Genomic DNA, 19,213 nt, shown 5'->3' on the forward strand with positions numbered 1-19,213 from the left:
AAAGCAGGCTCATTGCAGCAACTAATACTGATAAAACTTGATGGCTCAAACATATCTGCACTAATTCTGTTTTGTTTTGCACTTGCACATTAATGTTGTTTTAAAAATATATGCAGTGTAAAACTCTTTATTGCCAAATATTTGAACTTGTTTTGTTTAGTTTTTCACACTTTATTGTTATTATCTTGAAAATATATTCAGTGCAAAACAGGTTAATTGAAGCCACAAAAGCTATTATTTTTCCAAATATTAGTTTTTTTTGCACAAATAGAACTTTATTTGCATTGTTTTAACAAAATGCTTGCACATTTTATTTGTTTTTGTCTGATGATTTTCTTTATTCTATTATTTGAAAAAGCACAGATGGAGGCCACAAATTCTCCTACATGGAGGTCACAAAACGTTGTTATTTCAATAATAATGCACATTTTTTGGGTGTGACAGAAAAAGTTTGAGAGTTAAAGGGATGCACTATCCCTTTAACCCAGGTGGTTGTATCTAGCGCTGTGGTTGCAGTTTGCAACCAACTGAATACCCCTTCGCTCACTCCCTCCCTGTTTACACCAGGTGCTGAGTGCAAAGCCATTCGCCTCGCTCAGAAGCTATCCATGCCATTTAACTGCCTCAGGAGCAATGGAAGTCAGGCGACAGCCAGCGGTAAAACGGTTTTGCACACTTCAACTCACGTTACTGCAGTTTAAAAAGTGTGTCGGCCGAGGTAGGGAAGCATTCAGGTAACATAAAAACTTGAATGTCTATTGCCAGAGCCAATTCAATTAAATTCTGTTTCTTTTGCATAGCCCAGAATCACAAATACAAGTTTGCCTCGGAGGGCTTTACAATCTGTACACATGACATCCCTATCCCGGGACCTCACATCGGATCAGGAAAAACTCCCCCAATAAAGATTGTAAAAACCCTTTCACAGGGAAAAAAAGGGGAAGAAACCTGAGGGAGAGCAACAGAGGAGGATCCCTCTCCCCGGATGGACAGAAGCAATAGATGTCATGTGGCCAGAATAAATAACGTAACGGAGTTACAGCACATTCAATGAATGTGACAGCAATTATTCATATAATGAGTAGTATGCATGGTCCATGATCCAGATAGCCACGATCCATTAAGCAGAAGGAGGTAGAGAGGAGGGGCATCCCAGGGGCAGTGGGAGGAGAAAGCAGGGCCATGGCAGCTGGCAGGACAGGCTCCAGGCCAGTTGCATCAGCAGGGCCAGGTTCCAGGCAGCCACGAATCCATGGAAAAAGAAAGTAGAGTTAGTAATATGCATTGAAGAGACAATAATTTATCCAGAAGGAGAGAAAGAAGAGGTGAAGAGGAGAGGAGGAGAGGAGGAGCGAAAGAGGAAGAGAAGGAGAGGAGGAGCGAAAGAGGAAGAGAAGGAGAGGAGGAGCTCAGTGTATCCTAAGATGTCCCCCAGCAGTCTAGGCCTATAGTAGCATATCTAGGGGCTGGACCAGGGCAAACCTGAGCCTGCCCTAACTATAAGCCTGAAACAGCCCTAACTATAAGCCTGAAACAGCCCTAACTATAAGCGCTATCAATCTGTACACATACAACATCCCTTGATAACTGAATGCTCTGGCTCCCATCCTACTTTTTAAGACTATGAACCACACTTAGCCCCGCATTCAGTGAGTGCAGCTCTCTAGTGGAGTAATTTGGCACTATAATATCCCTAAGATATGATGGTGCATCATTTGACTTAGTAGGTGAGGAGAAGGATTTTATATTTGATTCTTGATCTTACAGGGAGCCAGTGCAGAGCAGCTAATAAAGGAGTAATGTGATCTGTTTTCTTAGTTTTTGTTAGTACACGAGCTGCAGCATTCTGGATCAACTGGAGAGATTTAAGAGACTTATTAGAGCATCCTGATAATAAGGAGTTACAGCAATCTAGTCTAGAAGTAACACATGCGTGAATCAATTTTTCTGCATCGCTTTGAAACAAGATCTGCCTGATATTTTAAATGTTATGTAGGTGAAAAAAGGCAGTCCTTGAGATTTGTTTTACCTGGGAGTTAAAGGACAAGTTCTGATCAAAGATAACTCAGAGATTATTTACAGTGGTGCTGGATGCCAGAGCAATGCCATCAAGATAACACTATATCATTAGATAATGGATTTCTGAGGTGTCCTCGGCTTTGAAAAATAACTTCAACATCAGGAAGTTGCAGTTCATCCAAGTTGTTATGTCTTTAAGACATGCTTGAAGTTTAGCGAGCTGGTTGGTTTCATCTGGCTTGATCAATACATATCATTTAGTATCATCTGCATAACAATTAAAGTTTATGGAGTGTTTTCTGAAAATATTGCCTAAAGGAAACCTATAAGGTGAATAAAATTGGTCCAAGCACAGAACCTTGTGGAACTCTATGACTAATGTTGGTGGTCATTGAGGCTTCATCGTTTACATATACAAACTGAGATTGATCTGATGAATAGGATTTAAACCAGCTTAGTGCAGTACCTTTAATGCCAATCAACTGATCTAGTCTCTGTAATAAGCTGTGATGGTAAATGGTGTTGAATGCAGCACTAAGGTCTAACAAGACAAGAACAGAGACAAGTCCTTTATCTGATGCAATTAGAAGGTCATTAGTAATTGTCACCAGTGCTGTCTCTGTGCAATAATGCTTACTGAAAGTCCTCAAATGAACTATTGTTGTGGAGAAAGTCACACAACTGATTTGCGACTACTTTCTCAAGGACCTTAGAGAGGAAGGGAAGGTTAGATATCGGTCTAATAGTTAGCCAACACCTCTGGATCAAGAGTGGACTTCTAAAGAAGAGGTTTAGTTACAGCTACCCTTTATCAGCCGCATCTACTAAATACAAAATAAAAAAAGTTGTATTTAATCATAAACAAGCCGCAAACAATTCAGTTTGATTTGATTTGATTTAAGTATGCTTAAACGACACTTTTTCACGTCTCGCGGAAAGTTTCCAAACAGGTGTTATTTGGATAAACTAACCAGACATTAGGAATCTAAATGGTCACTTTCTGATCTTAAAACATATTTAAACAAAACTTTAAAAAAACAGAAGTAACTTATTAACAGATTTGATTCAAGCTCAAAAAGACTGACTTAAGGAACTTAAAAAGCAACTCTCACTTCTCTGAAAAACATTGCAGACATTATTATTATTATTATTATTATAAAAAAAGACCACACATTGGCAATGTAAATGGAAACTCTTTCGTCTGTGCCTGGCGCAAAAAATCTCACAAGAATGATGGCTGGTCTCAAGGCGCCTTAAGCAGCCATAGCGTTCGCGCATGGGAGTAAAATGGCAGCTAATGTTATTGTTCCCTCGATGAGCTGGCGGGATCGTACTTAAATAGTTTCAGGCAATTTCAGCAAGCTTAAAATGTCAGCATCGCGGGGAGTTGATGTGCATGCTAGCAAGCGCATACTCAAAAGTTCTTGCTAACGTAGTGTGCATCAGGGCATTTCTTGCATACTCAAAACTCCACAGTCTATGTAGTTTGAACGCACTAATCAATCATGTTTACTTCATACATAGTATTGAAAACTATGGTAGTGTGAGATTTTGAACACAGCCTGTGTCTGCTGGATGTGTAATAGACAACTGAAGACATGTTAGCCACATGGACTTTATAAGGATGTAATGTGTCGCGCTTGTGTTCTACTGCATGTTTTTTCATGAATATGCATCTGTGCTACGATATCACAGATGGCCCTTCTATCGGCTGCTTCTTGTCACATCTGATCAACCTTTCCTCTGAAGTTTCAGAAGATGCTAAATATGTACCAACAGTGAATTATAGATGTGGTCAGTATCCAGGCAGCTCAGCATACTGCAGCTCAGTATCCAGGCAGCTCAGCATCTGCACGGTTGTGAGGTTGGGGAAAACCAACGTCAGGGTTAAAAAAGGAAGGAAAGGGGTTTAGAAAACGAGCCGCAATGATGTTGCGAGTCCTTGACGGACAACCTAGCGTTTATAAAGACGACGGCTGCTCCGCACACACTGGGAGGACCCCACGACACATCCAGGCAGCCCACTGCATAGAGCACAAGGAGAGGGAGAGAGAGAAGGATAGGAAGGTGGAGGGGGGAGAGAGACAGAGAGAGAGAGAGAGAGAGAGAGAGATGGGAGGGCAATGAAGAGTAGGGGGCAGGGGGATGCTGCGGAGAAAAGGAAATCTCATTACACATGCGTGAGCACTGTACAGAAAAAACTACATAATAATAATGATTCGCCAGTTGCACGGTTAACGAAGTGTGTGTTTGTGTGTGTGTCTCTGTATCGTTGGTCTACGACAAATAATCATTGATCATATGCTGATAGAAAAACAAGTGGCGGAGCTACATGCGTTCTACGATACACGTGCGCTTTCATAACGGTGCTCACAGTAATGCATTCATCTCCTTAATCCCCCGTTGTTTATGTATTCACTTATTTTCTCTTAACATATTTACTTCTTCACTTTCTCTCTTTCACAGAATGCACACACACACACACACACACACACACACACACACACACACACACACACACACACACACACACAGCTCTGGGTGTGTGTGGGACCCTGTGTACCTCATTACTTTTACACTCTCCATCCATCATCCCCCCCTCCCCCCTCTATGTCTTGGACTGTGCTGTTATCAATGGGATTGCAGCAGTCAGGGCATTTGCAGTGAATTAACAACATTTCTCCCCTCTCCTCAGTGTGTTGTTGGTGCCCTCTGTCTGCAGCCCATTGGCATAACCACTGCTTTGCACATACCGCAATGGCCCAACCCCTCTCCCCCACACGCAATCACAAGAATACCAAAGTACTAAGCTACTGATGTGACAGCTTCTCATACTGCAACTTGAATAAAAGGAGAGGATGTATGCTTGATGTGCAAACTGTAAACAAAATGTTTACCCCTCCATTCTGTTTCTCTCTCTGCAGTATGTGGCGTTTGGCTCGCTCTTCTTCATCCTTCTCTCCATTTCCACCTTCTGCCTGGAGACCCACGAAGCCTTCAACACCATCTACAACAAAACAGAGAACGTCACTGTCGGCAACGTGACGCATGAGGAGGTACGGTGAAGTTTAAGTGAAGTATTCTCTATAGTGTTAGAGACATTAATGTGACTATAATAGAGACACTGCTTTCCTGTTTTATAATGTTGGGAGATTCGAGAGGCACAGATTCAAGAATGAATTACAAAAAAATTAAGCAGGGTATGAGGTATCAAGATATTTTTTTTTATTTCTTCTGTTTTTCATCACCCTCTCTCTGCTTCGCTTGCCGCCTGGGTTTAGCGCACACTAACTCAAAGTTAGGCTTTGCTCAAAGCAGCAAAACGCCACCGTGGTGCGGAACGAGCCGTTAGAAGTGATGGGTCTCAGAACTCAGTGGCAAGCAGAAAAAATAACTCCCCTTTTGAAGTCTTAAGGTTGGCAAGTATGAGCATCCCTTTCCATGGACTTGTTGTCTACAAGCTCAAACCCTAACGGCAACGCCATTGTTTTGTTTTTTCTCAGACGTGGTTTCACAGGCTGCTCATAATTAGTAAACTGACATTTATCTGTAAAATCGTTAATAAAACATACCTTTGTTGTTAGAAGGTCACTCAGGTGATAGAGAAGGTCACTACCACCAGGTAGTAATGACCTAATCTGGGAAGGGAATTACCCATTGAGTTAATTATTTGGTTTAGCAGTACATGATGAATAACATGAGAATGTCGCTTTTTTATGAACGATATTTAAGGGTTTAAATTGTCTTTTGTTTCTCAGGATTTTGTGGCTGGACTTAATATTGAAATAGGCAAGAACGGAATTGTTGCTGCTTTTAGTGTTATGTAGATATGAAGGTCATTTTACAGGTGATCTGTGCCGGAAGGGGGTTGGCTAGAGGTTAGTCCGGATCACCCTAACATGAGTTATATGTTTCCTCTTTTTCTATACACCCACATGTATAGTTACAGGGAAGATGAATTGCTCGGGAATCTTCAACTTTTGGGGAACATGGCGTCTTGCCTCTGGGTATATACTGTGTAATGAATGAATAAATGAATGAGTAAAGTCTTTATAGAATCAACTAACCCTTGATTTTTTCTTTTCTTCTACCTTGCAGATAGTGTATGAGGTAGTCACAGATGGCTGGCTGACATATGTGGAGGGCGTCTGCGTCATTTGGTTCACCATTGAGGTGATGGCGCGTGTCGTCTTCTGCCCTGACAAAGCAGAATTCTTCCGCTGCACCCTCAACATCATAGACTTTGTGGCCATCGTGCCCTTTTACCTGGAGGTGGCGCTGAGCGGCCTCTCCTCCAAAACAGCCAAAGACGCGCTGAGCTTCCTGCGCGTGGTGCGCTTTGTCCGTATTCTGCGTATATTCAAGCTGACCCGCCACTTTGTCGGTTTACGGGTCCTGGGCCACACTCTGCGGGCAAGCACCAACGAGTTCCTGCTGCTCATCATCTTCCTGGCGCTGGGCGTCCTCATCTTTGCTACCATGATCTATTATGCTGAACGCATCGGTGCCGACCCTGACGATCCAACAGCTGCAAAACACACCAACTTCAAGAATATCCCCATCGGGTTCTGGTGGGCTGTGGTGACCATGACCACGCTGGGCTACGGGGACATGTACCCTGAGACATGGTCAGGAATGCTGGTGGGTGCCCTCTGCGCCTTGGCCGGTGTGCTGACCATCGCCATGCCTGTGCCCGTCATCGTCAACAACTTCGGCATGTACTACTCCCTGGCCATGGCCAAGCAGAAGCTCCCCAAGAAGAGGAACAAGCACATCCCCCGAGCGCCGCAGCCCGGCAGCCCCAACTACTGCAAGCCAGATGCCCTGGCTATGGCAACCGCCTCACCACACAGGCTGATGGGCAATGTGCTTGGGCCGGGCATGGTGGGATCTGGCAGCATGATGGGCACTGGAGACTGCCCACTGGCACAGGAGGAGATCATCGAAATCAACAGGGCAGGTGAGTGATTGACCTGAACTGAGATCATGTTTTCATGTGAGATGTAAGTAAATCCTCAACATTCGAGAAGCTGGAAACCATTAAAGACAGATGCTTTTTGCTATATAATTGACTTAATCAACTTATTGACTATAAATTATCAACATAGTTGCCTCTTTTTAATCAACTAATCTGTTAATTAGATAATTGATTAAACACTTATTTAAAGGCCTTTGAATCATGTATGTAATGTGAACCAATATCACATCTTGCCCCTAAACACTTAGATTTGTGCTACATTTAGAGTGATGGTTTCACTTTCACTGGGAAAGTGATTAAGAAGGCTTGAATTTGATTAGAGAGGGTTGAAACGCTGTGGTTGAGCAATGGAGGACATGGGACGTGTTTGTGTGTTTGCAGCTTGGATGTTGTTTTGCACATGGTGTGCCTTGGAAGAGAAAAGATTTGTTTCTCTATCAGACATGTGTCGTAGTTCCCTCTTCAGTTCACTACTTATAGAGTTCCAAATACTCAAGTTAATCACTCGAGTGGTCTTGAGAAGAAGAATTATATAAAACCGTGTAAAGAGTTTCCGATTTTCTCATCAAACTGATGACCAGAGGTCAGATTTCAAGCACTGAATTGATGGGAGAAGTGCGTATCTAACAGGTTTTGAAGCTGTAAATAACTTGCTGATGTCCTCGTTCTTCCTAGAGAGTAGGACACTAAAATAGATTTTAATTTACGATGGTACGAGAAAGGCGAAGAAAAACGTATGACTTTCACTTGACAAATCCATCTTTTCCCTCTCACGGCCAGATGTTTTTACCATCGAAGCTGACATGTTCAGATTATCCTAGAATGGATATACAGTATTTTCTGCCTGCCGAAAACATTGATCCGGGTCATCTCATCTCTGCTGGGCTGTTTTAATTGACATGTCCATCATCTGAGACAATACACAAACACAGCTGTGTGTGTGTGTGTGTGTGTGTGTGTGTGTGTGTGTGTGTGTGTGTGTGTGTGTGTGTGTGTGTGTGTGTGTGTGATGCAGATTTGCGCCTGTGGTGGAGTTGCAATGTGTCCCTTTACTGGATTTGAGGTTTACAAGTTTGAAAAGCCTTGAGATTGGCTTGCCAAACTGACATGTAATCAGTATCCCATACCAATCAGGCATATCCGACTTTCCTTCTTTTCAGTTTTGCACATCTTTAGAGATTAGCACAAAAAAGTGCAAAATTAAGGCAATTAAGCCCATGAAAGGTCCAGTGTGTAGGATTTTACGGAAGCTAACGGGGAGGTTGCAGATTGCAACCAACTAAACCCTCTCCCCGTGTGCTGAGTGTGTCGGCAACACGTTCTCATTCCAACTCATTATTCTGCTTTGTCAGAACCCTTGAGGTCACTTTCTAATGCAGTAGCCCAGCGCACAGCCCTCGCAGATAATCATAGACTGTATATAAGAAGTGGACAAAGTCATGGTGATGTCACCCCTTGATTTGTGGATTGATGTTCTGAAGCTTCGGGTTTGTCTACTTTGACATCGCCCTCTTGGATTAAGGTAGTCGCCATGTTGTTTTTTTCACAACCGATGAATAGAAGGTACCATATTTGGAGGGGCGATGTAGAGATGGTCAATTTGACTCTAAAAAGACCATAATTTACTAAATGAACATCGTGCTATATTCAAGAAGACTTGAAACCAGAGATTGAGAACATGAACTAATGTTTACAATTTTTACCGAGGGAATGAATCAAGAGAGAAGTAAAGTCAGACTTCTATACCATCTAGTTGGGCTATCATGTATTTATTTTACTTAGTTTGTCCCCCATGAGCACCAAACAGATGGGTGCATCATGGGGGACATGTGGCATGGGAAATAAACTGGGTTTGTTTCTCATGTCACAAACATCACTAACCTAATGTAGAAAATTACTCAACAACACTTTGGGACACGAACGCTGGTCCCCTGGTTAAAAGTCCTGTGTTTCTGTCTTCATGATGGTCACATGACAACCGCAAACGGCGTTTTTTTTTTTAAAGAGGCTCATTCTAAGCTGAGTCAATTCATATTTTCAGGTGATTATGTATTAAAGAAAAACATAGTTATGTTATTTGACATTTCTGACAATAGGTCCCCTCCTCTTGCAGTAAATGCTACACACTTGTCCCTTAAGTCTCTCTGAACAGCATCAGTGGCACAACAAAAAATGTAATAAAAAAATTGTATTTCCTCACTCGTTGCTCAACTTTTGTGAACTCCCACTCTGAATCTGAATCGGTGTCGGGGAATCGGTGCGCAGAGCTGGAGGAGTTCAAAACCAGCCACATATTTATTTTCTCGTCCTAATGACCGGATGCTTTTTCACTGCGTCCGTTCAGAACAAATTAACCAAACCCTCTTCTGTTGTGGACAACACGTCATACGTGCTGGCTCGTTTTGTGTGGAGACATTTGTGTGTCTGTGTGTGTGTCCATTTCTCTGGCTTGTATCTGTAACTGTTGGGCAGGAAATCATATCAAATTAGATTTGACAGCTGTGTTGAAGGCTACAGCATCTCCTCTTTAGTGTGTTTGTGTGTGTGTGTGTGTGTGTGTGTGTGTGTGTGTGTGTGTGTGTGTGTGTGTGTGTGTGTGCGCGCAGTATATATTTTGTCCCACTCCTTTGTTTAGTCTCTCTTATTCAGTGCTGTTAAATGCTGTGAGTGTGTGTGTGTGTCTGCTGCCTGCTCTTGCTGCAGTGTGTTGGTCATGTGATCAGGATAGCTATCACAAGGCACTAATGTTCCTTTACACCCTCCCTCCTCTCTCCCCCTCTCTCCTCTGTCGTCTCTCCATTCTCTCTTCACCCTCTTCCGTTCTCTTTTTGTCTCCTCATCGGGTTTTATTGTTCTCTTTCTTTTTCTCAACACTCCCGCCATTTCCTGTTTTTTACCCGCTTCTGTTACTTATCTCCAAATCCTTCCTCCTCGTCCTCCTTGTCCTCCTTGTCCTCCTCGTCCTCCTCGTCCTCTACGTTATTTATCTCCCTTTTCCATTTGTATTGCTTTTATGCTCTCAACCTTATACCTACCCTGTTTCTCTCAATGGGTTCACCCCCTTCATACTTCTCATCCTCCTCCTCATCCTCTCCGGACCATTAATCTTCTCTTCTGTTCCTATTTCCTATACATCCCCTCCTCCTCCTCACCCCTCCATCCCTCCCTCCCTCCCCCCACCCACACACACACACACACACTTTTCTTCCACATCTCTTTCACACCTCCTCTCCTGTTTTCCCCTCTTTTCCTGCCATCTTTCCTCCTTTCTTGTCCTCTCCATGTTTACTCTCCTCTCACCACGGCTTTCCCTGCACCACACTCAATATCCCTTTCTTTCCTCTTCTGTCACCTCCTCTCTTCTCAACTTTCTACCACTCCCCCCATCTCTCTGCCCCCCTTATCCCAGATTCCAAGCAGAACGGCGACGCCGCAGCCAACGCTGCCCTGGCCAACGAGGACTGCCCCACCATCGACCAGGTCCTCGGGGACGATCGCAGCCCGGCCACGGGGGGCCTTGGCTCCACCACCAGCCGCGAGCGCTACCCGCATGACCGGGCCTGCTTCCTGCTGAGCGCTGGGGAGTTCCAGCGCACGACGGATGGGAACGTCCGGAAAGGTACGAGGGTGGAGGGAGGTAGGCGGAGGATTGGAGGAGGAGGAAGAGGAGGAGGAGGAGGAGGTAGAGGAGGAGTAAGAGGAGGAGGAGGAGGAGTAGGAGGAGGAGGAGGAGGAGGAGCAACGGGACTAGGGTGGTACCTCAGTGACAGCAGTGGGCTGTCGGTCGATGCATGGTCCTGACTGATATATTCTGACAGTGTGTGTGCTGTGCACAAAAAAATTAAAAAGCATTTAAAAAACGCGCACATGTAACAAACAGACACATATTTCCCAAGCACACACATATCCAAGTACACACATACATACAGGCAGTGGACTAAACAATGAGAACAGCTAACAATATAAAGTTCATGATATTTAGTCGCCCCCCCCGTGTAAAGATGCACACACCACCATACAGACAAAATACGAATAGCGTACTGTATTTTCAAAATAATAGTCAGCCCTGAGAGCTAACTGAGACTCAACATACACAAACACATTACTTGTTACATTTCACCATCCATCATTTTGTGTGACGGCTCAGCAATCTCCACAACGCTCGCTCCCTACAGATCGTTCAGCACGAAGAGCACCAATCACAAATATCAATGCCTAATGAATGGCATTGATATTTAATCCAATGATTCCTCTCACTAACACCGTCAAACTACGAGTGGAGGATGTCCCCTCCGGGTACTCGTCCCACTTCTGTACTGCAGAGGTCCTGCAGAGGCTGCTGCAGCACTCCCATGTGCGCTGATGTTGGAATGACTGACTTTACTCGACTGGAACCGTTCTTGACAAGCATTCTCTTCTCTTGTGAATTCTGGTAAGAACAAAAATGCAATTAATCAGATTCTGCAGGTGATTTCTCACTGAGGTGGGTCCACAGTCACTCAACAACGCGGCATGCAGGAGAACGTCGGCCCTCTGCGTACGCTGTGTTCATCATCGCTGATACAGTTCTGTGTGTTTTACTGTGTGCATTTAGCTGAACCGTTTCATTTCAAAACACTGTCTTTTTTCTTTAGATTTTAAGTTTCATAAAAAGGGGTATAACAACACAGATCAAATTGGTGTTATTCTATTTTTGGTAGCACTTTATAATAACTACACACTATTTAGCATTAGTAAAGCATGAGTAAACACTTAATTAATCATTTATAAAGCATTGTTGACACTCATTAGTAATTCATTAGTATGCAATTCATAAACACAGTTATACATGTTTTATCCATCATTTATAAAGTATGACAACCCAATCATGAAACACATAATAGTCAAGTTTATTAATCAAGAATAAAACATGTATAACTGTGTTTATGAATTGGATACTATTGAGTTACTAATGAGTGTTCATATTATTACTATAATTTGGGTCTTTTCATGGGATTAAAAATACGAAACGTCTCCAGCCTCATCGCTCGCTAACATCACACGCTGACTGGAACTTTCTTGCATCAGTTAATGTCACGAAATCTGCTTCGGGATGCCTTGTTTTGAAATGAAACTCTTCAAGTGTCAATGTGCGGTGCTTTGAATCCGATCTGGCAGGGCAGCCAGATCGGATGAGCGTCATTTCTGTTCTCATGTCATAACATCAGGCTCCTTCATTGTTCTGCTCTGTCTGTCTATCTGTCTCAGTCTATCATTCTCTCTGTCCACTCCATAGCTTCTTTTTTCTCACTTTTCCATGCTGTGATTCATTAACTCTTCCTTTCTCGCTCTCTTCTCCTCACACTCATTCTCTCACCCCATTCTCCTCCTGCCTCTTCCTCCCCTCCCCCTTCTGTTTCATTTCTCTGCTCCCTCATCTTCCATTCATTTTTCACCCCCCATTTTCCTGCCATCATCTTGCCTACTACCACCTTGTTTGTTAACACTAAAATATCTCGATGTTTTTTTTTAAATTTGAACCCCCGACCTTTCACCTGAAACACTCTATACACTCCATGTGCTATTCCCCCCGACTTGCACACACAAACACACAATACACACACACACAGACGGCTCAGAGTCCAGCAGTGTGCCGTCCTCCCTGGGAGAGGAGTGGTTCAAGTCGGAGGGGCCTCTGCTCAAGCAGGAGCTCAGTGTTCCACTCAACTCCACCTCCTCCTGGATCAAACCGTAGAAACACCGAGGTAACACCGCCAAACAGGAGTCGGGCATCCTACCTTAACTCACTGGGAAACTTTACTGAACTGAAAAACTGTCTGTGCACATTCAATTTGATTAGAAATGCGTTCAACTAGACTAGCGCAATATTACATTATACTAGTCTAGAATAATTAATAGACTCCATTAGATCATATTGCATTCAACTAGATTAGATCATATTGCATTCAACTAGATTAGAACATATTGCATTCAACTAGACTAGATTGAGTAAAACCAGACTTAACTAAATTATATTAGATACATTTCAATCAGATCTTGATCAGATTAAACTAGATGGGCATTGATTAGATTTAATATGAATACTTTTTTATAGACCTAGACTTGAGTCCATATTCTTCGCCTAGACGGCACTAAAATAGGTCAAATTAAACTAAACTAGATTAGATCTAGGCCAGATAAGATTAAATTAGACTAGAGCAGACTAAACTGGAGTATAGATAAAACTAGACTATACAAGATTAGATCAAAATACATTATAAAAGTCTACATTTAAGGAGATATCAGATTAGATTAGCTCAGACCTTTTTAGATGAGCAGAAGAGCTAGCACTAGACTACACTTGATTTGATCCAACTAAACTGGACTAGACTAGAAAAAAAGATATCATGCAATGCAGCCATTTAATAATTTTGACCTTGGTCCGGGTTAAATTAACCCAACTACATGTGTGAAAGCTCCCTGAGATGTGGCAGTAAAGTGAAGTAGTTTAGAGTATTCAAGAACATCAAGATCGGGACAGACAATATGACAGGCACACACACACACACACACACACACACACACACACACACACACACACACACACACACACACACACACACACACACACACACACAGGTTGAATGTATACAGGTGCATGCAGGTTGCTTGTAAAGCTTCTAAATGCCATAAAACAAAAGAATAATAATGGTGTGTCGGGTGGGTGGATGGTTTGGAAAGAGGGGGGGGGGGCATATGCATGGTGTGTCTGTTTGTCCTTTTTATTTGGTCCCAATAATATCGACTGTATGTAGGATATATTGTCACTACTTATTATCAATGGTATTCCTCGTATTAGCTCACTTGCTGCTGCTGCGTTTCATTAATTACATCTTGTCAAATGAATAAAGCATAAAGCTGATCATAGGAACAATACATACCACAATACAGATGATAAAACGTTACATATCCATACAGCTTTACATGGAGTTGCATTTGTGCTTCATTTTTGGGTATGCAATGGGATATTTCAGAACGTCAGAACAATATTGTTGTTTTTAGTCCAAAAATTATCATCACTTGTTCATCATTATTATTAAATAACAATAATTATTCATACAAACAATTACAGGACTTTCAACCAGCGTTGACTTATTTTACCGTACTTTTGTTACATAGTTACGTAGACTTTCTAACCCCAACCACAATCTTTTCGGAAGCCTAACCAAATGGGTTTTTTGCACAAGTAAACTTAAACTTTTTATTTACCTAGATAGTCGGAACTAGTTGACGAAATGTGAGCGAGAATGTGTTGTGCGGGCTAATATCTAAAAATAATAATAAGAATGCTATCACTTAAGTTTATTGTGCATTTTGTCTTTTTTTTTGGCAAATTAATTATACTCAAAATGCAAGATTAATTACGTCTAGAGATTATTTAAACACTATTATCAATAACACAACATCCATATTTCATTTTGTAGAGATACTACAATACAGGTGTATTGCACCAACCCTAATGTGAATAACAGCCAACATGCAAATGCACACATTAGCATGGAAGGGAGGTTGTTTTGTTGTTGTTCACATTCACTTATTCTTTGCGTGGTGATTTTTCTCAAATATGTGCTTGAGGAAATTCAAATTTCTGTGCTCTTGTCCCATCTCGTGCTCAGAAATGTGACACAAATAAACTGCCATAGGTACACATCGCATTCCATGTAAAGACACAATGTTGCTGAAGTTAATATTCAATAGTGTTTGAGTGTCTGCGAGTGTTCTAGCATGACTGTGATCAAACGCACGGCTCTATGTTCCGTGCATTAGGGCTGCTTGTGTGTGTGAAAGAGATATGCTTTTCCTCCTTAGACCCACAGTGTGTCATAACCACCGGGGAGAGCGGGTCACGGGGTCAGAGCGGGGTGTAAAGGTCAAAGTTCACAGTGTGTGGTCCTGTTGTTGTTATTTCCTTGTTGTTGTTGTTGCCACTGTCTCCTTCCCCAGGTTGTGTCAGGTCATGCGTTTTTACGTTGGCTCTTGTCGGTCTGTGTCACACTATCCATCTGTCTGTTTGTCTGTCTGTGTTTCTCTATTTCTTTTTTTGTCTTTCTTTTGTCTGTCTCTGTCCGTGTGTCTGTCCTTTTTATGTGTGTGTGTGTGTGTGTGTGTGTGTGTGTGTGTCCGTCCGTATCCCGTGTGTAGCTGTCTTCCCCTCCTCCTGCTCCTCCTCCTCCTCCTCCTTCTCCTCCTCTCACCCGGTCTCTTCTCACTCTGGTACTTACAGATAGGGGGGGGTCGTCATGTTTCCTCACACTTGACAGTAAAGTTAGGACTTATTGTCACATTGAGATCAATATTGTATTATTGGAAATCAAAACCAAAATGTAAAAAAAAATGTTTTTCACCCAAAAATATATATAACCAAAGTATAAAAAAAACAGAGGAAGGAAATAATTGGTCAGTCAATGTGACGTGCTTTGGGATGGGTGCCAGAGTGAACGTGGCCGCTGCGCACCGGTTGGCCTCGTTGCCCGGCCTGGCCGGTGAGAGCTGGTTGCTGATTGGTTGGTTGGTTTTCCTCAGTCTTCTTCTCTGGAACTGAGCTCAGGTCAGTTTTTCACAACTCAGCCGGCAGAGAGCACCATTCAGGATTGTCAGCAGACTTTTGGTTCCAAACCATCGTGTCAAGGCTTCTGGCTAATTGGATCTTTTCATAAAACTGATCAACAAAAAAAAAGACTTGAGAAAAGTTCTTCCAAAAAAAGCAAACATGTGTTTTGTGGCTGAGCCGTGTTCGACTCTGCGCCAGGCTGGGTTGGAACGCTGACTAGTAGTGCTGTAGTGCTTCGAAGATCTACATTAGCCAACGAATGTTTGCTAATCCCCCAAAAACACAAGAAATCTAGCAGGCTGTTTGACAGTAAAGCCGATAGAGGGACAGGGAGACAGACAAAACACACACACACACACACACACACACACACACACACACACGCAATCAGGTAAGTTTCGGCACAACTCTAAGGGCTGTGGTGACGAGCATAGCGGTGGCACTTTGCTCTGCTGTGATGGCCTCTTAGCTTTCTCTCTGTGCGCTCTAAAAGCTTCAAAGGCTCTGGGAAAAACTTTTAGCGGACTACCTCAGGGAAACAAAAAAAAGAAAATCGTCATTGAAGTTATCTTCCCTTTTGCGGCTGGTTAAAGATAAATCAAGCACACCTCAAGAACTCGCAACCGTGCACGTTTCGCAACAGCCGGCGGGCTTTTGCTTTAAAAGTGCCCCCACCCCCTTCTGACCCCTCTTTACTTCCTTCCTCTCGCTGACATGATCACAGATTGTACTTCGATGGGATGGGATTAATTACAGACTCTATAGCAAGTCTACGGTGGCGGCGGGCGAGACGAACTAACGAAAGACTTGAGCGCTTTGGAGGCGTTCCGAAAGGGCAAGCATCGCATCGTATCGCTCCTTTCCCACTTAGTTTTTTGCTCCTCTACTTCTTCTGCTGCTTTTATTTGTTTTTATTATCTCAGCTCTTATTCCTTTGAATGAGCAAGCAAATAATCGGGGGGGGGAGGATAAAAGTGAAAGTAAAAAGAAAAATGTAATAAAAAATCCATATCAATGCAAATCTCTCATCTTCGCCACTGCCAGAGGGATTCCTGTGGCGTCATAGTTTTATTCTATGAATCTATCTATCTATCTATCTATCTATCTATCTTAGTATTGGAAATGTGCTGATGTGTTTTGAATTCTTTTTTCACCTCATTGATATCATTGATAGTTATTTTATGTTGTATTTGATCTTTTATGTTTCTCCATCATTATTGTATCAGTCCGTCTTACTTTCCCATGCTTTGATCTTTATCATTTCTCTCTCTCTCTCTCTCTCTCTCTCTCTCTCTCTCTCTCTCTCTCTGTTGCTACGGAAACAGTGGACAGGGGGATTCTGGGACATGGTGCAGCAAAGCATTTTGGGTCAGGGCTTAGTGTTTGATTGCATTATTGATTAATATTGATACAGTTGCCTTCATTTTACTAACCACGCAGCAAGGTCAAGGGAAACCGCTGTTGAGACCTTTTGTGAGGTAAAGGCTGTACTGTGATCCAGATGTAGTGTTGGTGCGAAACTTGAATAAATCCAGTTGTTTTAAGGAGATGTTAGAGATAAATTATGAGCCATTTACGCTAAGGAAATTATAATATATAATTCAAACTACTAATTACAATTTACAATTGTAAAAATAAAATCTTTATTTTCTCATCATCTGAATTGTGTGTTTTTATGAAGAAGAAAAAATCACTGTCGATGACTATTACAAAGTAAAAGGATAACATTTAGAATTTTTTAGGACTTCAGAGCGTTTGAAGTGATTTTCGGGACACACCAGCTCCTATTCTAAAACAACAAAGGGATCTGTATTTGCCCCAATGATTATCAATAAGTATCAGCGGCAAAAACAAAATGTACTTTAAGATTTCATGATCCGCTCAGCCACTAGAAAATGCACCTGATGGTATTCTGATTATTAACTTTTTGTGTAGCCCAAACAAACCGTTGGTTGTACACATTATACTTCTGCTAGATATTTTTTGTGAAACCCAAACCTTAAAGTTTAAAATACGCCTTTGTCTGGCAGTGTGGCCATTTAATAGAAAAAGGCTTTATTTTCTCATCATTTTAATTGTGTGTTTTCATGAAGAAGAAACAAACACTGTCAATGACTATAACAAATAAAATGATAACATCATCCTTTTACTGTTCCCTTTTAGTCACCATACTATCCTGCTAGAACCCAAAAAAGAATCCCATCTGTCTTCTATGACGCTGCAACTTGTTAAGGTTGCAGAGTCACAGTCTTGGTACAAAAATAGGATAAATGATCGGAGAGCAGGGCACCCTGCCAGCTAGAATGCAAAGAGGACAACGCTGCCTGCACTCTTTTAGAAAAAAAAGAGAAAAACCTGCAGAGAGGTAGCTCTGGAGCGAATGTTGATGCAGTGCCGCTAGCACCTCGCAAAGGCCAAGACTGCGTATGGCACTCTCATCCCGACTGCATTACATTGAAGACAGCAGACGCACTCTGCATTAGGATACTGTACACGTCTATCTCCCCCTATCATTGGGAAACTTAATCAGTGAGTGGGTGGAGGTCGAATAGAATAATGAAATGTTGCATTAATATCTCCGTTGCTTTGTATTTCATGCTCCCTCTCCGACTGTCTCTTGTTTTTTTTCTTTTTTTCTTTCTCTGTCTCTTCTCTCCTCGTCTTCCTCCACCTTGTTCTCAGTAGAAAGAAATATTGATCCTCCTCATTGACAGACAGATATCGTTGGCCTGAACTGACTCTTGATTTTTACTTAGAGGCACACTGATGTAAGGAGATATGCCTTCAAGAGAGAGGGATGTTTCTCAATCCCACTCTCTTGAGTTCTTCCGCCAACGTGCAATTTCATATACCAATTTAAATATAATCTCTTTCCACCAGCTTTCATTGTGTTCATTCTCATTAACACGCGGCCTGTTTTTCTTTCACTTTCCTTTCCACAAGCGGTTATCAATGGCCTTCGGGCGAGTATTTAATCACTACTTCTGCTCAGAATCCCCCGAGGCCTCTTGGATTGCATTCACATTATTTTATTTCCTGAGCACAGTTGAGCCACAGTGGTGTCCAGAGAAGAATCATGTTGACCCAGGAAAGTGTGGACTCATTGATTATATTGATTCTGATTGTAGAGCGGCAATTGGGAATTTAAAACCCTGTAAGTAAGAATCTGCATTTCGATGGAACCGGAGAATTGTCCTCAGGAATATTGTGATGGTCTGAATTAGTGTTGGATATATTGCTTAACTTGAACCTATCACAAAGCTGTAATCTAGGAGGTTTATGCAAAAATCCTCACATGTTAGAAGGAGCCTTTTTTACTGTTGCTGTGCGACTTGAGGAAACACGCACAAGTAGACGAATGAGATGGAAAAAAACAAGCAATTAAGGAGCACATTCGTCACTTTGATAAAGCACACTCGCTGGATAATAACACAAGCAAGTACAGAAGCACTGCAATTCGTACAATACACAACGGAGGTTTCTGGCGTACAATTAAAAACTATTAGATAGGGCTGCAACTAACGATTATTTTAATAATCGATTAATCGGTTCATTATTTTTTCGATTAATCGATGAATCGGATAAAAAAATGTTTTTTATCAAAAAAGCGTTCATTTCCAACCCTT

General features: G+C 42.1%; 1 protein-coding gene across 3 annotated transcripts in view; it reads left to right on the plus strand.

The window, feature by feature from the left end:
* The window catches only part of LOC306750043 (voltage-gated potassium channel KCNC1-like), a gene marked incomplete at both ends in the record, with an annotated part of 77,277 nt that overhangs the window by 36,958 nt on the left and 21,106 nt on the right, over positions 1 to 19,213 (plus strand). For 2 of the 3 annotated variants that reach the window (XM_079233425.1, XM_079233424.1), the window contains 3 exons: positions 4,944 to 5,075; positions 6,118 to 6,979; positions 10,407 to 10,616. In XM_079233425.1, coding sequence (XP_079089551.1) covers positions 4,944 to 5,075; positions 6,118 to 6,979; positions 10,407 to 10,616 — 1,204 coding nt within the window. Of the gene's footprint in view, positions 1 to 4,943; positions 5,076 to 6,117; positions 6,980 to 10,406; positions 10,635 to 19,213 lie in introns of all 3 variants that reach the window. The other variant, XM_079233423.1, reaches the window with a different exon arrangement.

Source organism: Taurulus bubalis, assembly GCF_910589615.1.
Source record: "Taurulus bubalis genome assembly, chromosome: 17".
Classification (NCBI taxonomy): domain Eukaryota; kingdom Metazoa; phylum Chordata; class Actinopteri; order Perciformes; family Cottidae; genus Taurulus; species Taurulus bubalis.